At 48.4% G+C, this 15,032-nt stretch overlaps 2 protein-coding genes across 2 annotated transcripts in view; both read left to right on the top strand.

The window, feature by feature from the left end:
• Nucleotides 1-4,428, top strand: part of LOC136571897 (DNA damage-regulated autophagy modulator protein 1-like) — a 40,768-nt gene extending 36,340 nt beyond the window's left edge. Inside the window, exons 7-8 of the mRNA XM_066572514.1 lie at nt 2,345-2,378; nt 4,298-4,428. Of these exons, the coding sequence (XP_066428611.1) occupies nt 2,345-2,378; nt 4,298-4,428 (165 nt within the window). The remainder of the gene's footprint in view (nt 1-2,344; nt 2,379-4,297) is intronic.
• IQGAP3 (IQ motif containing GTPase activating protein 3) overlaps nt 4,319-15,032 on the top strand; it is a 44,734-nt gene continuing 34,020 nt past the window's right edge. The window contains exons 1-9 of the mRNA XM_066609114.1: nt 4,319-4,493; nt 7,499-7,586; nt 7,670-7,826; nt 9,046-9,123; nt 9,301-9,377; nt 10,886-10,953; nt 11,381-11,494; nt 14,321-14,499; nt 14,940-15,027. Coding sequence (XP_066465211.1) covers nt 4,460-4,493; nt 7,499-7,586; nt 7,670-7,826; nt 9,046-9,123; nt 9,301-9,377; nt 10,886-10,953; nt 11,381-11,494; nt 14,321-14,499; nt 14,940-15,027 — 883 coding nt within the window. The 5' untranslated portion in view covers nt 4,319-4,459. The remainder of the gene's footprint in view (nt 4,494-7,498; nt 7,587-7,669; nt 7,827-9,045; nt 9,124-9,300; nt 9,378-10,885; nt 10,954-11,380; nt 11,495-14,320; nt 14,500-14,939; nt 15,028-15,032) is intronic.

The following is a 15,032-nucleotide window of genomic DNA, read 5'->3' as shown; positions in this document are numbered from 1 at the left end:
ACAGTGCATCAATAGGCATCATAAATATAAGGCACTCCATGCTGCTTCAAGTCACCAGCACTGCCCATGGGGGCAGCACTGGTCAATCAGAGCAGCGTGTTTTAGACTACTGATGCATACTAATACACTGTGTCCATCAGGTAGTCACAGAAGCAGTGTGGCCATCTTGGTTTGTCCGGGCCTGGAGGGTCACTTTCAATTCACTGACAGCCAGCAGAAGTACACTATCTTACCAAAAGTAATTGAACACCTGAGCAAGAATGAAAAGTAGTATTATTTCCATATGGTAATACTTAATGGGGTCCTTTTGCCTTAAAGGGGTTGTCCCGCGCCGAAACGGGTTTTTGTTTTTTTTTAACCCCCCCCCCCCGTTCGGCGCGAGACAACCCCGATGCAGGGGTTAAAAAAACAACCCGCACAGCGCTTACCTGAATCCCGGCGGTCCGGCGTCTTCATACTTACCTGCTGAAGATGGCCGCCGGGATCCTCTGTCTCCGTGGACCGCAGGGCTTCTGTGCGGTCCATTGCCGATTCCAGCCTCCTGATTGGCTGGAATCGGCACGTGACGGGGCGGAGCTACACGGAGCCGGCATTCTACACGAGCGGCCCCATAGAAGACTGCAGAAGACCCGGACTGCGCAAGCGCGGCTAATTTGGCCATCGGAGGGCGAAAATTAGTCGGCTCCATGGGAACGAGGACGCCAGCAACGGAGCAGGTAAGTATAAAACTTTTTATAACTTCTGTATGGCTCATAATTAATGCACAATGTACATTACAAAGTGCATTATTATGGCCATGCAGAAGTGTATAGACCCACTTGCTGCCGCGGGACAACCCCTTTAATGACATCGGATTCTCTCCGTGGCGTACTTTCTATTAATGTCTGATAAACTTTAGTTGATGTTTCCCTCCATTCATCCTGCAAACATCTGGCAAGTTCTCTCAAAGAAGACGGATGCTGTTCATATTTCCTGACCCGACGTTCTAATTCATCGTACAGATGTCCAGTAGGGTTCAGGTCGGACTCCGTGCAGCCGGTCCAATTGTGGAACATCCGTATCCTCAAACCAGCGTAAAACAGTGCGGGATTTGTGACAAGGCTGTTGTCTTGTTGGAAGTATGGCCGACCGTTCCCAGAGTATTACCGCATTGTCGGCAGCACATTCTTGTCTGGAATATCAACTGGCGGACAGAGACCGTGCCATGTAACATCTCCAGACCATAACGGATCCTCCGCTGTACTTACCTGTTGGCACAACACACTCAGGTGAGAAGCGTTCCTCAGGATCCTCCACACCCAGGTATGGCCAACTTATGTGAAGATGGAGCAGCGTGATTTAGACAGAGTTGGAAGCGGTTAAACAGGTCTCACAAATTTACCAGTACTCACCTTGTGCTTCCCCCGGTGACCCAGCGCTGAGGCTCCGGCGGTCTACTGACTGCAACTCACAATCTAATGGACGTCAGTGCAGTTAAGCCTGCGGCATACCGAGCTGCTTGAAACAGCTGACACCAGCGATTGTATCTAGCTCTGATTTGCTGCTTTTCAACAGCTGCACCCCAGACAACGCAATCTGCTTACTGCACTTTTCATACTGACAGTGACGCCAGGAATCAGCTCATCAGCGGGGATCGTGAGCAGCAGCCCCCACTATCATCTATTGATGACCTATCCTCAGGAAAAAAGGGCCAAAGTCTCAGACAACCCCTTTGATATGTAAACGTTAAAAATACGATACACTGCAATACTGAAGTACTGCAGTATATTGTAGAAGTGATCCAACGACCGCAAGTACCAGTCCTAAACAATGTAAGATAATGTCAAATAAAAATTTTTAAAATAAAGAAAATATGAAAAATTGAAAAAAAACCTTTTTTCCCTACAAAACAATCTATATAATAAAAAGCTAAAATAAATGGTATACATTGCATCCAAAAAAAACCCAAGCTATCTCTTTAAAGGGGTTCAGTCAGAAAAAAAAATATATATATACTCACCTGTGCCGCACGGGTCGGTCACTGGGATTCTGCAGGTCTTCTCTCCCTCCTGCAGCCGTCCGATCGCAAGGCACAAGCTGGCAAAGTGCCAGCTTCCAACCCTGCTCTGACCACTGCTGGACAAGTGACGTGTCGCCCACTGATTGGCCTGGCCACGGCTAACCTCTGCATGCGCACTCGCCATCAACTCTCCGTGGACGGCAGAGGTTAAACGTGGCCAGAACGGTGGGAGCGCGCATGCGCGCAACGACCGCTGAAGATGACCCCGAACGCGGCACCTATACTACAGAGGGACCAAGAACAACAGGAGTATGCTTTATTTTTTTAACTTTTCTGTTTCCACAGGTTGGACTGTTGAGTGATGCAGGGCAGGATGCAGGTGAGTATAATTTTTTTTATTTTGCTGACAGAACCCCTTTAACCCCTTCCCTCCCCATGACGTAAGGGTACGTCATGGGAGCGGGGTACTTCCCTTACGTCATAGGGATAGCGCGAGATCATGACAGAGTTCAGAGCACTGCTCCCGGCTCTTCCAGCTTCCTCCCCCTGCAGAGAGAGATGCTGTATATCGGCTAGGCGTGAAAACCCAGCCGATATACGGTCGTCTGAATGCAGCCTTACAGAGGCGTAACTTGAAGCTTCGGGCCCCAATGCAAAACCTATAACAGGGCCCCCAACTATAATGCTTTATTCATAATACTGGGTTCCCTATAAGGAGAAGAGAGGCCTTATGGGCCCCCTAAGGCTCCTGGGCCCGGGTGCAACCGCATCCCCTGCACCCTCTATAGTTACGCCCCTGCAGCCTTAGGCTTTTTCTCATATTAGCATTAAAAAAAGGTAAAATAATTAAAATGGCACATATTTGGTATCGACGCGTCCGTAACGACGTGTACAATAAGTTGAACATGTTTTTTATTCTGCATGGCAAAAAGCGTTTAAAAAAACGCGACAAAAAATGCAATAAAAGTGATTAAAAAAACATATTTCCCAAAATAGTACCAATAAAAGCTACAGCTCGTCTCACAAAAAATAAGCCCTCAAAGAGCCCCCTCCATGGAAAAATAAAAAAGTTATAGGTCTTTGAATGCAGCGATTTAGAAAAAAAAAAGATTTCCAAGAAAAGGGGTTTTATTGTAGAAAAGTGGAAAAACCTAAAAAAAATATAACAATTTTGGTATTGTTGTAATCGGCCCGCAGAAAAAATGGATCAGGTCATTTATGCTGCATGATTAACGCTGTAAAAAAAAAAAAAACTAAATCTATGGCAGAATTGATGCGTTTTCTCTCCCTGTTATCATAAAAAAAATAATAAAAGTTTTATAATATAGTCAATATACCCAAAAATGGCAACTTTAAAAACTACAGTTCCTCACGCAAAAAACAAGTCCTTATATTGCTTGTAAAAGTAAAAAAGTTATGGGGGCGGGAGCTCAGTTCCTGCTCCTGGCTCTTCCATCCTCCCCCCCCCCCCCTGCAGACAAGGACACCGTATATCGGCTCGGCGTGAAAACCGAGCCGATATACGGTCGTCTGAAATAGCCCTAAGGGGTTAAGGGCTTCATCCGACGTGCGTATATTGGTCGGGTTTTATATGCTGTCTCTCTCTGCAGAGGGACGAGCTGTGCACTGAGCTCCCGCCCCCTCTCCGCTATTTGCAATGGGAGGGGGCAGAACTTAGCTCCGCCCCCTGTCCCACCCCTCCTATTGCAAACAGTGTCAAGGGGATTGCAGTTTTCACCCCGTCTCCTAATAAAAATTTAATAAAATGCAATTTAAAAGTTGTATTTACCCAAAACTGATAGCAATAAAAACTACAGCTCGCCCGGCAAAAAACACTCATGTAAAAAATGAAAAAGTTCCTGAGTTCTCAATTTAACAACTATATATATAGTTTATTTTTTATTTTTAAAAAAAAAGGGTTTTTAATGATTTTAAAAGTAGTAATGCGTTATAAAACATCTATAAACACAGCCATAATGGTCCTGACCTATAGAATGATGTTAATGTGTCATTTTACATAATGCTGTAAAGGCAAAACCTTCTAGAAATGGAGCAATTGTTTTTTGGGTTTTTTTCCTTATCTCACTCCACTTAAAAGTTTTCCAATGCATTATACGGTACCATTAAAACTACACCTTGTACAGCAGGAAGACCCTCATAGCGGTGTCAATGGAAGAATAAAAAAGGTGAGGATGAAAAAAAGCTGAAAAGTGTCTGGCAGTTGACGGGTTAAGTCTCCCTACTTCCTCCCAGGCTGCTCTTATCTCTCTCTCTTTCTTCCTCTGCTCCTGTTTACAGTTCTTGACAGTATCTGCAGGTCTTGGACTACAGCTCCCGGCATTCCTGCGGCTCGGGTGACGTCATCGGGGTGCGCCATGAAGCTGACAGTTACTGCAGAAAAGGCGGCGGGACATTCAAATCCATTGTAAACAGCGGAGGAGATCCGATCGCCGGGCGGACATGGCGAGCGGAGCCGGGCCGGCCACCAACGGCTGTAAGTGCTGGACCAACGGGGGGGGAGCCGCAAGGGGGCGCCCTGTTAGTGACTACAACTCCCAGCATGCCCGGCCAGATGCGCAGCGGTTGCTGTAGATGTGGCCGCAGGACATCGCTGGGACCCCTGTTATCCGGATCGTGGGGTCCTTTACAATCTGATTAATCTGTCCAAACTTTTTTTTTTTCTTTTTGTTTTTTAAATGTCAGGGTTTTTTTTCTTCTCTATTTTCTGCCATTTATATAGGATTTTTTAAAAATATTTTTGTAGTTTTTGTTATAATTTTGTCATTTTTTTTTAATGAATTTTTTTTTCCCTTTTTTGTTATTTTTGTTACTGTTCCCTCCTCCTCCTGTGATGTCGCACGCCATTTTTATTAGTCCTCTTTTTTTTGAGGTTTGTCACTTATTTCCATCCCTCGTCTCTTCGTAGTCCTGTGATGTTGCGTTGTGACCCGCTTTGGGTATTTTCACGTATTCGCCGTGGATTTTCCGTGCGGACCGTCCGCAGCGCTTACAGTTGCTGTGAGATGGATGAGATGTTCAAAGTCTTGTCCGCATAAACCCCGCGTGGAAAGTGACTTCCGGTGTGCAATTTAAATCCGCCGTGTGTCAACTTTAGCCACCGATGTGCTGCTGACTCCCCTCTTCAATGAGGAGGGGGGGGAATTTTGCACCAATATCTGTCAAAAAAATGCGTGAAAAATCTGCCCTAAATTGTGTGGGATTTGCTGTCGGCGCTCCTCTGTGGCGGACAGTCCGCCGCACGTGTGACCTAGGGATCGCCTCACCTCTGTGGCAGACTGGAGCATTCACCGTGAGCGCGGCCTGAAACCGAACAGACAGACCGCGTGCTGTAATCGTGGATTTTTTTTTTCTGCACGCGTCAGCGTATTTTCTAGTCCTCCTGCCTGCAGGTCGTGGTTTTTGCACGCGGGACAACATATTGCTCCGATGTGAAATGGCTGATTCGTCTGATGCGTTCTTTTTCCAGTGGACGTTCGCAGCGCATCACGCATCTCCTTGCGCTCACATTTGCGCACAGCTTCATTGACTTCTATGGGTGCGCAAATACGCAGGAAAATAGAATCTGTTCAATCTTCTTGTGCGCAGACTAAATCCGTGCGTGAGAACGAGGCCCTTCACAACAATGGGTTCCATCGTGTGCGCAGATCTGTCCGTGTGACGCCGGCCTACGGGTGCGTTCACGTGAAGCAAGAAATGGCGCGGATGCTCCTTGTGCTTCAGCCCTCTTATAGAGCGTGGCGCCGCGTGTGACGTACGCTGACCGGCCATAACATTAATCCCGCCGCCGGGTGAAGTCACCGTGGGGATATATCATATGGGGGTATTACACGTTATCCCACTGATGGGGCCCCGTAACTCATATTTAATAACGCTCACTTACGGAAATTTGATATGAATGGAAACCAATCTGTTCGAAAATGAGGTTGCGCACGAATACCAGAGCGGTAGATGTGAGAGTCGGGGACACAAAACGCCCTCCTGTCTCCGTTGGCAGCCATTTTGTCTGATATATGCCCCACGACGACGAAAGCATTTTGGGCCTGATACAGCAAAACCGTCTCCCATAAGCCGTCATGGTTGCTACGGGCAACAAGGACCTCTTATGGTAGATGGTTTTGCTAGATGAACCCTTTTGGGGTTTGTGTTTCCATGGATGTCAGCTCCTCTGTGATATTATCATGGGGCCGTGCCCTCCCCCACACAAGGGTTTGTGTTCGGTTCCTCAGGGATGTGCTCGGGTTATACCGCCAGGGGTGAGGTGAGGAACACGGATTACCCGGTGACAATGGAAGTGATATCGGGCAGCAAGTGACCAGTCCGCTCTTGAAGGCGATGTTGGAAGCAGTAAGGACGGAGAAGTGTGCGGATCGGGGAGGGGGACTGTGAGGAGGGCGGACAGATGTGTAAACAACGGGGTCATGGCATCTCCGGAACGGCCGGTCGTGTGGTGGTTAGTACCTACCTAATGGTGGTGCAGGGAGAGATGACCGGTGACGGGCGTCCAAGACTCATTGATATGGAGGGGGGGGGGGAGTGGCGACGGCCGTCCGTCTGGTCGGATTCCATAGAAGACTAATTACTGATAAAGTCCCTGCTGGTGGTGATGGTACGGCGTCCGATCACACCCCCCCTTCCTTCATGGCAGCGGGATCCCCAAATGCCAGCGCCGTCTATCAACAGGATAATTCCCCGGCCGCGCTGCTCACGAATATGACCATGAGATGAGGGGGGTGACTTCTCCAGGACTCGCCTGATCCATGGAGGCCGCACCGAGCAACCTCCAGGACTTAGAGGGGTATTGCCTTTTTGGACTGTTATGGCATATCACAGGATCTGACCTGAAGGTCAAATGGGTGTCAACTCTGGCGTCTACGCCTTTCTCAGAATCTGACCTCCCCAACAGCTCATGCTGCTCCCATAACTCCCATGGGAGTTATGGGAACGGTAGCACAGCAGCTGCGTTGTTTCGGATCTCCCAAGTTCGGACACTGATGTGCGGTTTCCATAAGTGCCATTCTATTCTATGGGATTTACGGAAACGGTGTAACGCAGCCTGCTGGCTCTTGCTGTATAACAGAGCCCCCTCCCAATATAATCCACTCCAGGGGGAGCTGAAAAATCTTGTCGCCATTTGCAGATGCTTGATCGCACCGCTGACCGTTTTGGGCTCCATAAGGACCTCTTAGAGCTATTTTGGGTGGGTTTAATCTTATGGACGGTCAGTATATGTATTTTGAGACCTGTACGGCTCTATTCACACCCGCGCCGGGTGTTTTCGTTGTTTGGCGCTTAACAGACACAAACGGCGGCCGAAGGATCCCATTCACTATGCTGGAGTCCATCAGGCTGCTGACAGACTACAACTCCCAGCATGCACTGACGTCTTATGGTCTGGAGTACTTTCAGATCCGGCGACCCTGAACTGATTATAAGCAATGCATATTTTTCGATTTATACGTCTTTCTGCTTGTATGTCAGATGAGCGTCTCACAGCGGATGAGATGGATGAGCAGCGGCGCCAGAACATCGCTTATCAGTACCTCTGTCATCTGGAGGAGACGAAGCGGTGAGGAAGATGTCACTACGGATGGTCGTTGGCGTCTCCTCTGTTCTCTTGTGTAATCATGGCGTCTCTTGGTTTCCCTGCAGCTGGATGGAGTCCTGTCTCAATGAGGAGCTACCGCCCCCTACGGAGCTGGAGGAGAGTCTGCGCAACGGTGTCACCCTCGCCAAGCTGGGGAATTTCTTTGCTCCGGAGATTGTACCACTGAAGAAAATCTATGACCGCGATCAGTTGCGTTACAAGGTAAGTAAGGGGCGAAGTCCAAAACCACACACCTTCTGTCGGAGGTAGTTCTGCAACTTCAAGATCTCTGCTTGCTGTCAGTCAGTGGAAGCTTTGCTATTGAAGTATTTCATAGTGAAGATGGGAAACAGATGCTATGGTTGCAGCAACCCAGCTAGAGCCTCAGCGCTGTGCCATGCTGTTTTCGTAGCTGCCATTCACTTCAATGAGGGCTACCGAAACAGCGCTGCACTGGGGGGTAATTGGCCAAACTGCATCGACATGCGGCTTTTTGGCCTAACGTACTATGTTAAGCACTCTGGTTGGACCAGAGCGGCCAGGTTTTCCATTTTGGCCATGAAAACTGGAGTTGGTAATACCCCTTTAAGGCTTAAAGTAGTAGTTCACTTCCTAAATATTGATGACCTATGCTCATGATTGATCATCAGTAGTTGATCAGTGGTGGTTCGTCACTCGGGATCCCCACTGATCAGCTCAGTGAAGTGACAGCAGTTGGCGGCACTGTGGTCCCTTTAGTCCATAGCGGGCATGACGCTGCACATAAATTGGACTATGCTGCTCTTTGACTACATGACCAGTCACTATGACATCACCTGTCTGGGAAGAGGCAAAGCGCTCACCTAAGCACTTCAGTCAGCTGATCGCTGCATAGACCCTCACCAATCGAATATTGATGATGCACCATCCTGAAGATTTGTTATTAATAGTCATGGAAAAGTCCTTAAGTTCGCTTTCACATTGCAGATACCCAGTTTGGTACGGCAATTAATTTAATGAGAGCTGTGCCTGCAATACCAACCTTGGCCACTCTAATGTGTACAGAGCTGTCAGCTTTCATTTCTGCACACACTAAACAGCTGATTTGGAATCTCAAGTGGCAGACTCCGACTGATCAACTACAGATTGCCGATTCCAGGGATGAGTCTTCAGTAGGTGGGCAATCCCTTTAAATAAAAAAGGTACAGAATGAATACAAGTCCTCTTGCACTGGAGGACCTGTGCTGTCCAATGTTACACAGATATCCATTGACTTCAGAGGGAACAGTGCAGTTCTTCACTTCTCCTGTGGGGGTGCTGCAGGGAAAGTGAACACTTCTAGGTTCCTGTACAGATCACAGTTGATCGCTTGAGATCTCAGCAGCAGGTCTGCAGGGGTTGTTTGCAGCAAGTGAATGGATGACTGCAGCTCTAGATTAACCCTTGTCTTTCTGTGTTGCAGGCAGCAGGTCTTCATTTTCGGCACACGGATAACATCAACCACTGGCGTCATGCGATGAGTCACATCAACCTGCCTACAGTATGTCAAGCAGCGCCCCCTTCAGTCTGTGTTGTGTATTGGAGATAATCCACTACACATGAATGAGATCTGTCTTAGCGATTACAGTATACATTGTAGCTGTTATGCTGGGGCTTGTAGTCCCTCCACAGATGTACATATCTGTAATGAAGCTGTCACTTTTTTTCTTGGTTGTAGCTGTTCCAGCCTGAGACTACAGACGTCTATGACAAGAAGAATATGCCACGTGTGGTATATTGTATTCACGCCCTCAGGTGAGGTCAGCTGCCAACTGCGGGTACTTTGAGCATTGTGGGAACTCTGAGGATTCAGAGAGGGCTCAGCTGTTAGATCATACCCTAGCCTACCAGAAGTATTTGCACCCCTTCTCCCGCCTATCAGTAGAATGGACTGTGTCTTATTAGCATGTCACATATCCTAAACCATGCTACATAATAAAAGGCAGACCCTTGAAGGTGTCCGCCATAGTTTGTGATGGGAACTGCAAAATACTATTGGCTATACGGGTTATGCCGCTGCACACAAGCCGTCCATCACGAAGCGTAATGCATCCGTCTATCGTACAATGGTGTAAGGAGCGTTGTCATTGGGCAGCTGAGCGATGGAAGAACGTTGTATGGAGTGACGAATCACACTACTCCACCTTCACATCAGACGGCTGGACCTGGGTGTGGAGGATGATGGGCAGCGCTGCCTGTCTGAGTGTGTTGTGCCGACCGGTAAGTACGGCGGAGGTTCCGTTATGGTCTGGGGATATTTGACGTGGCACGGTCTTGGTCCATTGGTTGTAGTGACATGAACCACGAAAACGGAGGTGACCCTGACATTCTAGACAATGTGCTGCCGACAATGTGGTAATACTCTGGGAATGGTCGGCCATACTTACAACAAGACGACGCACCTTGTTACACATCCAACACTGTTTTTATGTTGGATTGAGGATATGAGTGTTCCACGGTTGGACCGGCTGCACGGAGTCCCAACCTGAACCCTACCGAACTGGACCGTCAGTGTCCATCATCTTTAGGAGAATTTGCCAAACGTTTGCAGGATGAATGGAGGGAAATAACAGCTGAAGTGTATCAGATGTCACGGAGAGTATCCAATGTCATTAGGGACAAAGGAGCCAATAAATGACCCACGACCTACCTGGAGACCTCTGTATCATTTCCTGTCACTTGCATGGCGCTTTCCCAAGAAACCGGTAAAGGAACACCCCCCCCCCCCCCTCCATGTCCACAGCCACAGGGGGCCCCTGGGCGGGATAAAGAGCCCAGCGGTACACTGGAATGAAGCGGCTCGTACTGGCTTGAGAGTGTTTTGTGCCACGTAGGATGGAGCGATCCTGCAAGCGCTTAGCTGAGCCGCACAGGATGGGGCAACCCCCTCACCGAGCCAATTGAGCCATGCATAGTGGAGCAGCCCTGTATACAGATCAGGTGGGAGCATCTAGAGGAAACTGCTCAGGTAGGCTGAGCCTAGGGGGGCACAGAGGCTGGCAGCCTTACAAGACCGGAGCTGTCGAGGAGTAATAGAATAAGGCACCTTTTGAATGCAGCTCTGGATGTGAATGGAGAAAATGACCTGAAATAAGTCAGAATTTGTCTAACATTATAAATCAGATACTTAACCCTTTTCTGTAGACTTAACTGAAATATTAAGTGGAACTACCCTTTAAGTGACACTTCTTCTTCTCACCAGCACCATCTACTATACAATTGTATCAATCAGACATCTTATAATTCTCCCCTTTTCCCCTCAGTCTGTATCTCTTTAAGCTGGGGCTGGCTCCTCAGATCCAGGATTTATATGGAAAAGTGAACTTTACAGGTAAATGTAGTGTTTGTGGCACCTGGTGAGGTGAAGTATTCTTTGTAATCGAACATTGTGCATCTCTTATAATATTACATGTCTTAACTAGAGATGAGCGAGCACCCAAATGCTCGGGTCCGCGTTATTCAAGTCGAGCTTTTCGTAAAATTCGAGAGCTCTACTCGAGTAACGAACCCCATTGACTACAATGGGAGACTCGAGCATTTTTGTATGTGAAACGCAGGGTCCCGAGCTTTTTTTTTTTTTTTCTTGGTCTCCCCCTCTGCCCCTGACCAAGCGGGGAGGAGCCAAAAGCTGGGGCGGGGTCAAACACGATTTGATGCTCGGTCGACTAACGAGCACCATCGAGTACGCTAATACTCGAACGAGCATCAAGCTCGACAGAGTACGTTCGCTCAACTCTAGTCTTAAATTCTCCTTTCAGAGGAGGAAATCAACAACATGAAGTGTGAGCTGGACAAGTATGGGATACAGATGCCGGCGTTCAGCAAGATAGGGGGCATCCTGGCCAACGAGCTGTCTGTGGATGAAGCTGCAGGTAAGCTACGACCTTAAGGGGTCTTGTCATGATAACAAAACCCTGTCCATCTGCTCGGCCCAGTCGAAAGAAGAAAAAGATGGCATACCCGCCTGTCATGGATCGCTGGGAAGCAGCTGAGAGCCGCTGGTATCGGTGGCGACTTCCAGGTAAGTAGCCTGGCAGAAGTCAGATGTAGGACACAACTGGGTGGGGTAGTGCAGGAAGGGTACATGATGGGCAAAAGTGGAGAGCCGTAGGGCAGGGGTCATGTTGTGGGGGACTAGATCAGGAGGCTTGGTATGCTACTTTGAAGAGGTCCGTCTTTAAGGCGCATCTGAAGATCCGTGCGTTGGATCACCCGGATGTTTTGAGGTAGAGCGTTCCAGAGGATTGGTGCTGCTCCAGAGAAGTCCTGGAGGTGAGCATGTGAGGTTCATATTAGAGGGTTGTTTAAGTCTGAGTGTGTTAGCGGAGCACGTAAGCTGGGTGATATATGGGCAGGAGGGAGGCGATGTACGTTGGCGCAGCGCCATAGAGAGCTTTGTGGGTGAGGGTGATGAGTTTGAATTGAGTTCTATAGTGGATGGGCAGCGACTGGCAGAGTGCAGAGGCATCTGAGAAGCGGCTAGATAGGAAGATGAGTCTAGCTGCCGTCTTTAGTATGGATTGGAGAGGGGAGAGTCTGTAGGAGCCGTACAATGAATATAGACTTACTAAAACCTAATAGAAGACCTCACTGACTAGACACAACCGTCTCTACATAGAGCACATGGCCAGCACATCAGACAGAGGGAGCCTTCGATTTCAGTCTAGTCAGAGAAACTGTGAAAATGGAGGGGTGTATTTCCCCCCCCCCCCCCCCCCCCCCCTGAAGGAAAGTGTCAGGTCTCTTCCATGACGGAAAAAAATCCTATAGTTTCCCCAATGGGGTTAAGATTTTTTGAACTGCAGCCAACCAAAATCACATTTTTTTTAATAGGAGTATATGTGAAGGTGTTGGCCAATGGTAAAAAATTGGGTATAGGCACAGCCTCCTTAGAGAAGCCCGAGACATCCGGGGATTCGCTCAGCTTCCCTTGTTTCAATAACACAAACCCCTGATGTCTTGTGCTTCTCTAAGCAGGTCGTGCCTAGACCCAGCTTTTTGCTATTGACCGACTTGCAACTCCAGCCTATGCGGAAATCCTCTACATCAGGGTCCTGGGCATCTCGTCGGATCTAAAGCGAGCTTCCTGCCCAAAGTACTCAAGCCTATCTTATACACTATCTACAAAAGGTGTTCATGCGTGCCCATAGACATTCTAGTGGTCATTAGCATGGACTCCTCTTAACCCCTTCCAATCCACTGTATGACGTCTGAAGACCTTCTGATTGAAGGCCGTACAGCTCCGATGTCAGAAGACGTACGGCAGGGTATTCTTACTGTATATTACTGGCCTGCTGTCGGGGGGGGGGGGGGGCCTCTCCAGCATGTCCCATATTGCAGTTCTGGCTCTAGGCAGCAGATGGCACCATGGTATAACGGCAGAAAGAGGGAGCCCCCTAGGAAAACCTGAATCCAAAATTGGATTGCAAAGGGTTAATATTTGCCTGACTGTTTTTTCATCTCCAAATATTGGCCAGATAACTGGAGGAGTCACAGGCCAGCCAAGCAAATATTAAGACCCATGGTTCTAGATGGACCATATCTTAAGTGCATAGTCAATAGCTTTTACACCAACTGTCACTATGACTTCCAGACAATATGGAGAACATACAGAGAAAGTCACCGATAAGTCTGCATAGCTCTACAGTACCCTTAGGGCGATTATCACCCAAATTATCATTGGAACCAGCAGATTTGGGCGATGATCGTCCTGTGTACATGCAGCCACCGACTGGGCACTGAGCAAGAGATCACTTACTTCCCAAAGTTGCTTGGTTTTTAGTATAACTAAAAACCAAGCGATTGTCGGGTCGTGTAAACCGGAGGCGCTTAACTATGGACGACTGTTTACTGTGAGTGCAGGTGGGCAGCTGCTGTGCCTCCATCCACAGAATGACTGGCTGATTGACTGTGTCAGCAGAGGAGCGATAGTTGGGCAGCAGTGGGCGGACTGTCGGTGCATATGTAAAGCTACCTTTGAGGCTGTGCCCCATCTGTGGCTCCCCTTGTGTCCCCTAGACATTGTATATGAATTCTGTCAGTGTAGCATTGGGCTCCCTGTGTGGCCCTCCCTTCAGGTTGCACATAAATTCTCCTGCCCTAGGATGGGTTTCCACCGGCTGCGCTAACAGCACCCATTTTGTACCATTCTTGCACAATCCCATTAAGGGTTTGGATTTTGACGCAGAGCCATATGAGACTTCACCCCATCAATTGGAATGATGAAATCTGTGGATCCACATCAAAATCTGCACCAAAATCCACCACATGTGAACGCACCCTACAATTGCTTGTCCAATCGTGTACCTGGAGATATTGGGATATGAGAGAACTGTTTGATAGATGAAGGTCAAACCTCACAGATTGGCAAAACGGGGCCACGTTAACCCCCAAATAAATGGGGTGGTGATTGATCATTGCACTGCTGCTCTGTTCACTACAATAGGATCACTGGAGATGGGTGGCTTAAACTTGGGTATCTCTGGCAATCCCATTAAAATGAATGGAGGCACGGCATGCATGCTTGCCTGCCGCTCTATTCATTTGGGGTATACGTGACCCCAGTTTTAGCCATGGCAGCTCAAATCTGTTTCCTGTCCCAAGTTTGTTACATTTTTACCTGCTCTGATACATTGTATTGGCCTTGAGAGGGTTGTCTAGGCTGGATACATTGTAACAACCTGTCTGTTTTGTTGCAGTGCATGCAGCAGTCATTGCCATCAATGAAGCTGTGGACAGAGGCGTGGTGCGGGACACCATGGTCGCCCTACGGAACCCCAACGCCATGCTGGTGAACCTTCAGGAGAAGCTGGCAGCAGTGTACCAAGAACTCCTCCACCAAGCCAAGTCCACGAAGATGGCGAATGCCCGCAATAAGGCAAGCTGTACCTTATTATCTGGCACTGATCCGGATTAATCTAGAGCGGCATTAAAGGGCATCAGCCATTGCCTTTTGAGCCCCGTAATGTAGTTTACAGAGTGAGGGGATGGAGCGCTGTCTCTTTTATACTCCCCTGGTCTCCCGTTCCAGCTCTGTGCCCCCGAGAAATCGACTCGTGCCCACACGCAACCTTGTGAGAAGAGTTGAGTTGTGCATGCCGCTGTCTGAATTGCATTTACAGGGTTAACAGCACCGATCGCCATGATCTCCAGGTGCTGCTGTTGCGTGTAGGTTGTCAAAGATGTCCGACATCCACCATGTATGGAGTAGATCTGGCTCCCAAGCCCATACTATACAGTGTCGCCCGACGGGCATCGTACATGTATGGCTCACGCCGGGAAGGGGTTAAACATGAGCTTTATAATGACTTCTTGCAGGTTCTGCAGAGATCATCGGACGCTCAGGATGTCTACGATCACTGCCTGACTCAAGCTGAAGTACAGGGGAACATCAATAAAGTGAACGGTAAC

Source organism: Eleutherodactylus coqui, chromosome 6, assembly GCF_035609145.1.
Source record: "Eleutherodactylus coqui strain aEleCoq1 chromosome 6, aEleCoq1.hap1, whole genome shotgun sequence".
Taxonomy (NCBI): domain Eukaryota; kingdom Metazoa; phylum Chordata; class Amphibia; order Anura; family Eleutherodactylidae; genus Eleutherodactylus; species Eleutherodactylus coqui.
Note: the sequence above shows the minus strand (reverse complement) of the source record. Positions and strands in the feature narration are given on the sequence as shown.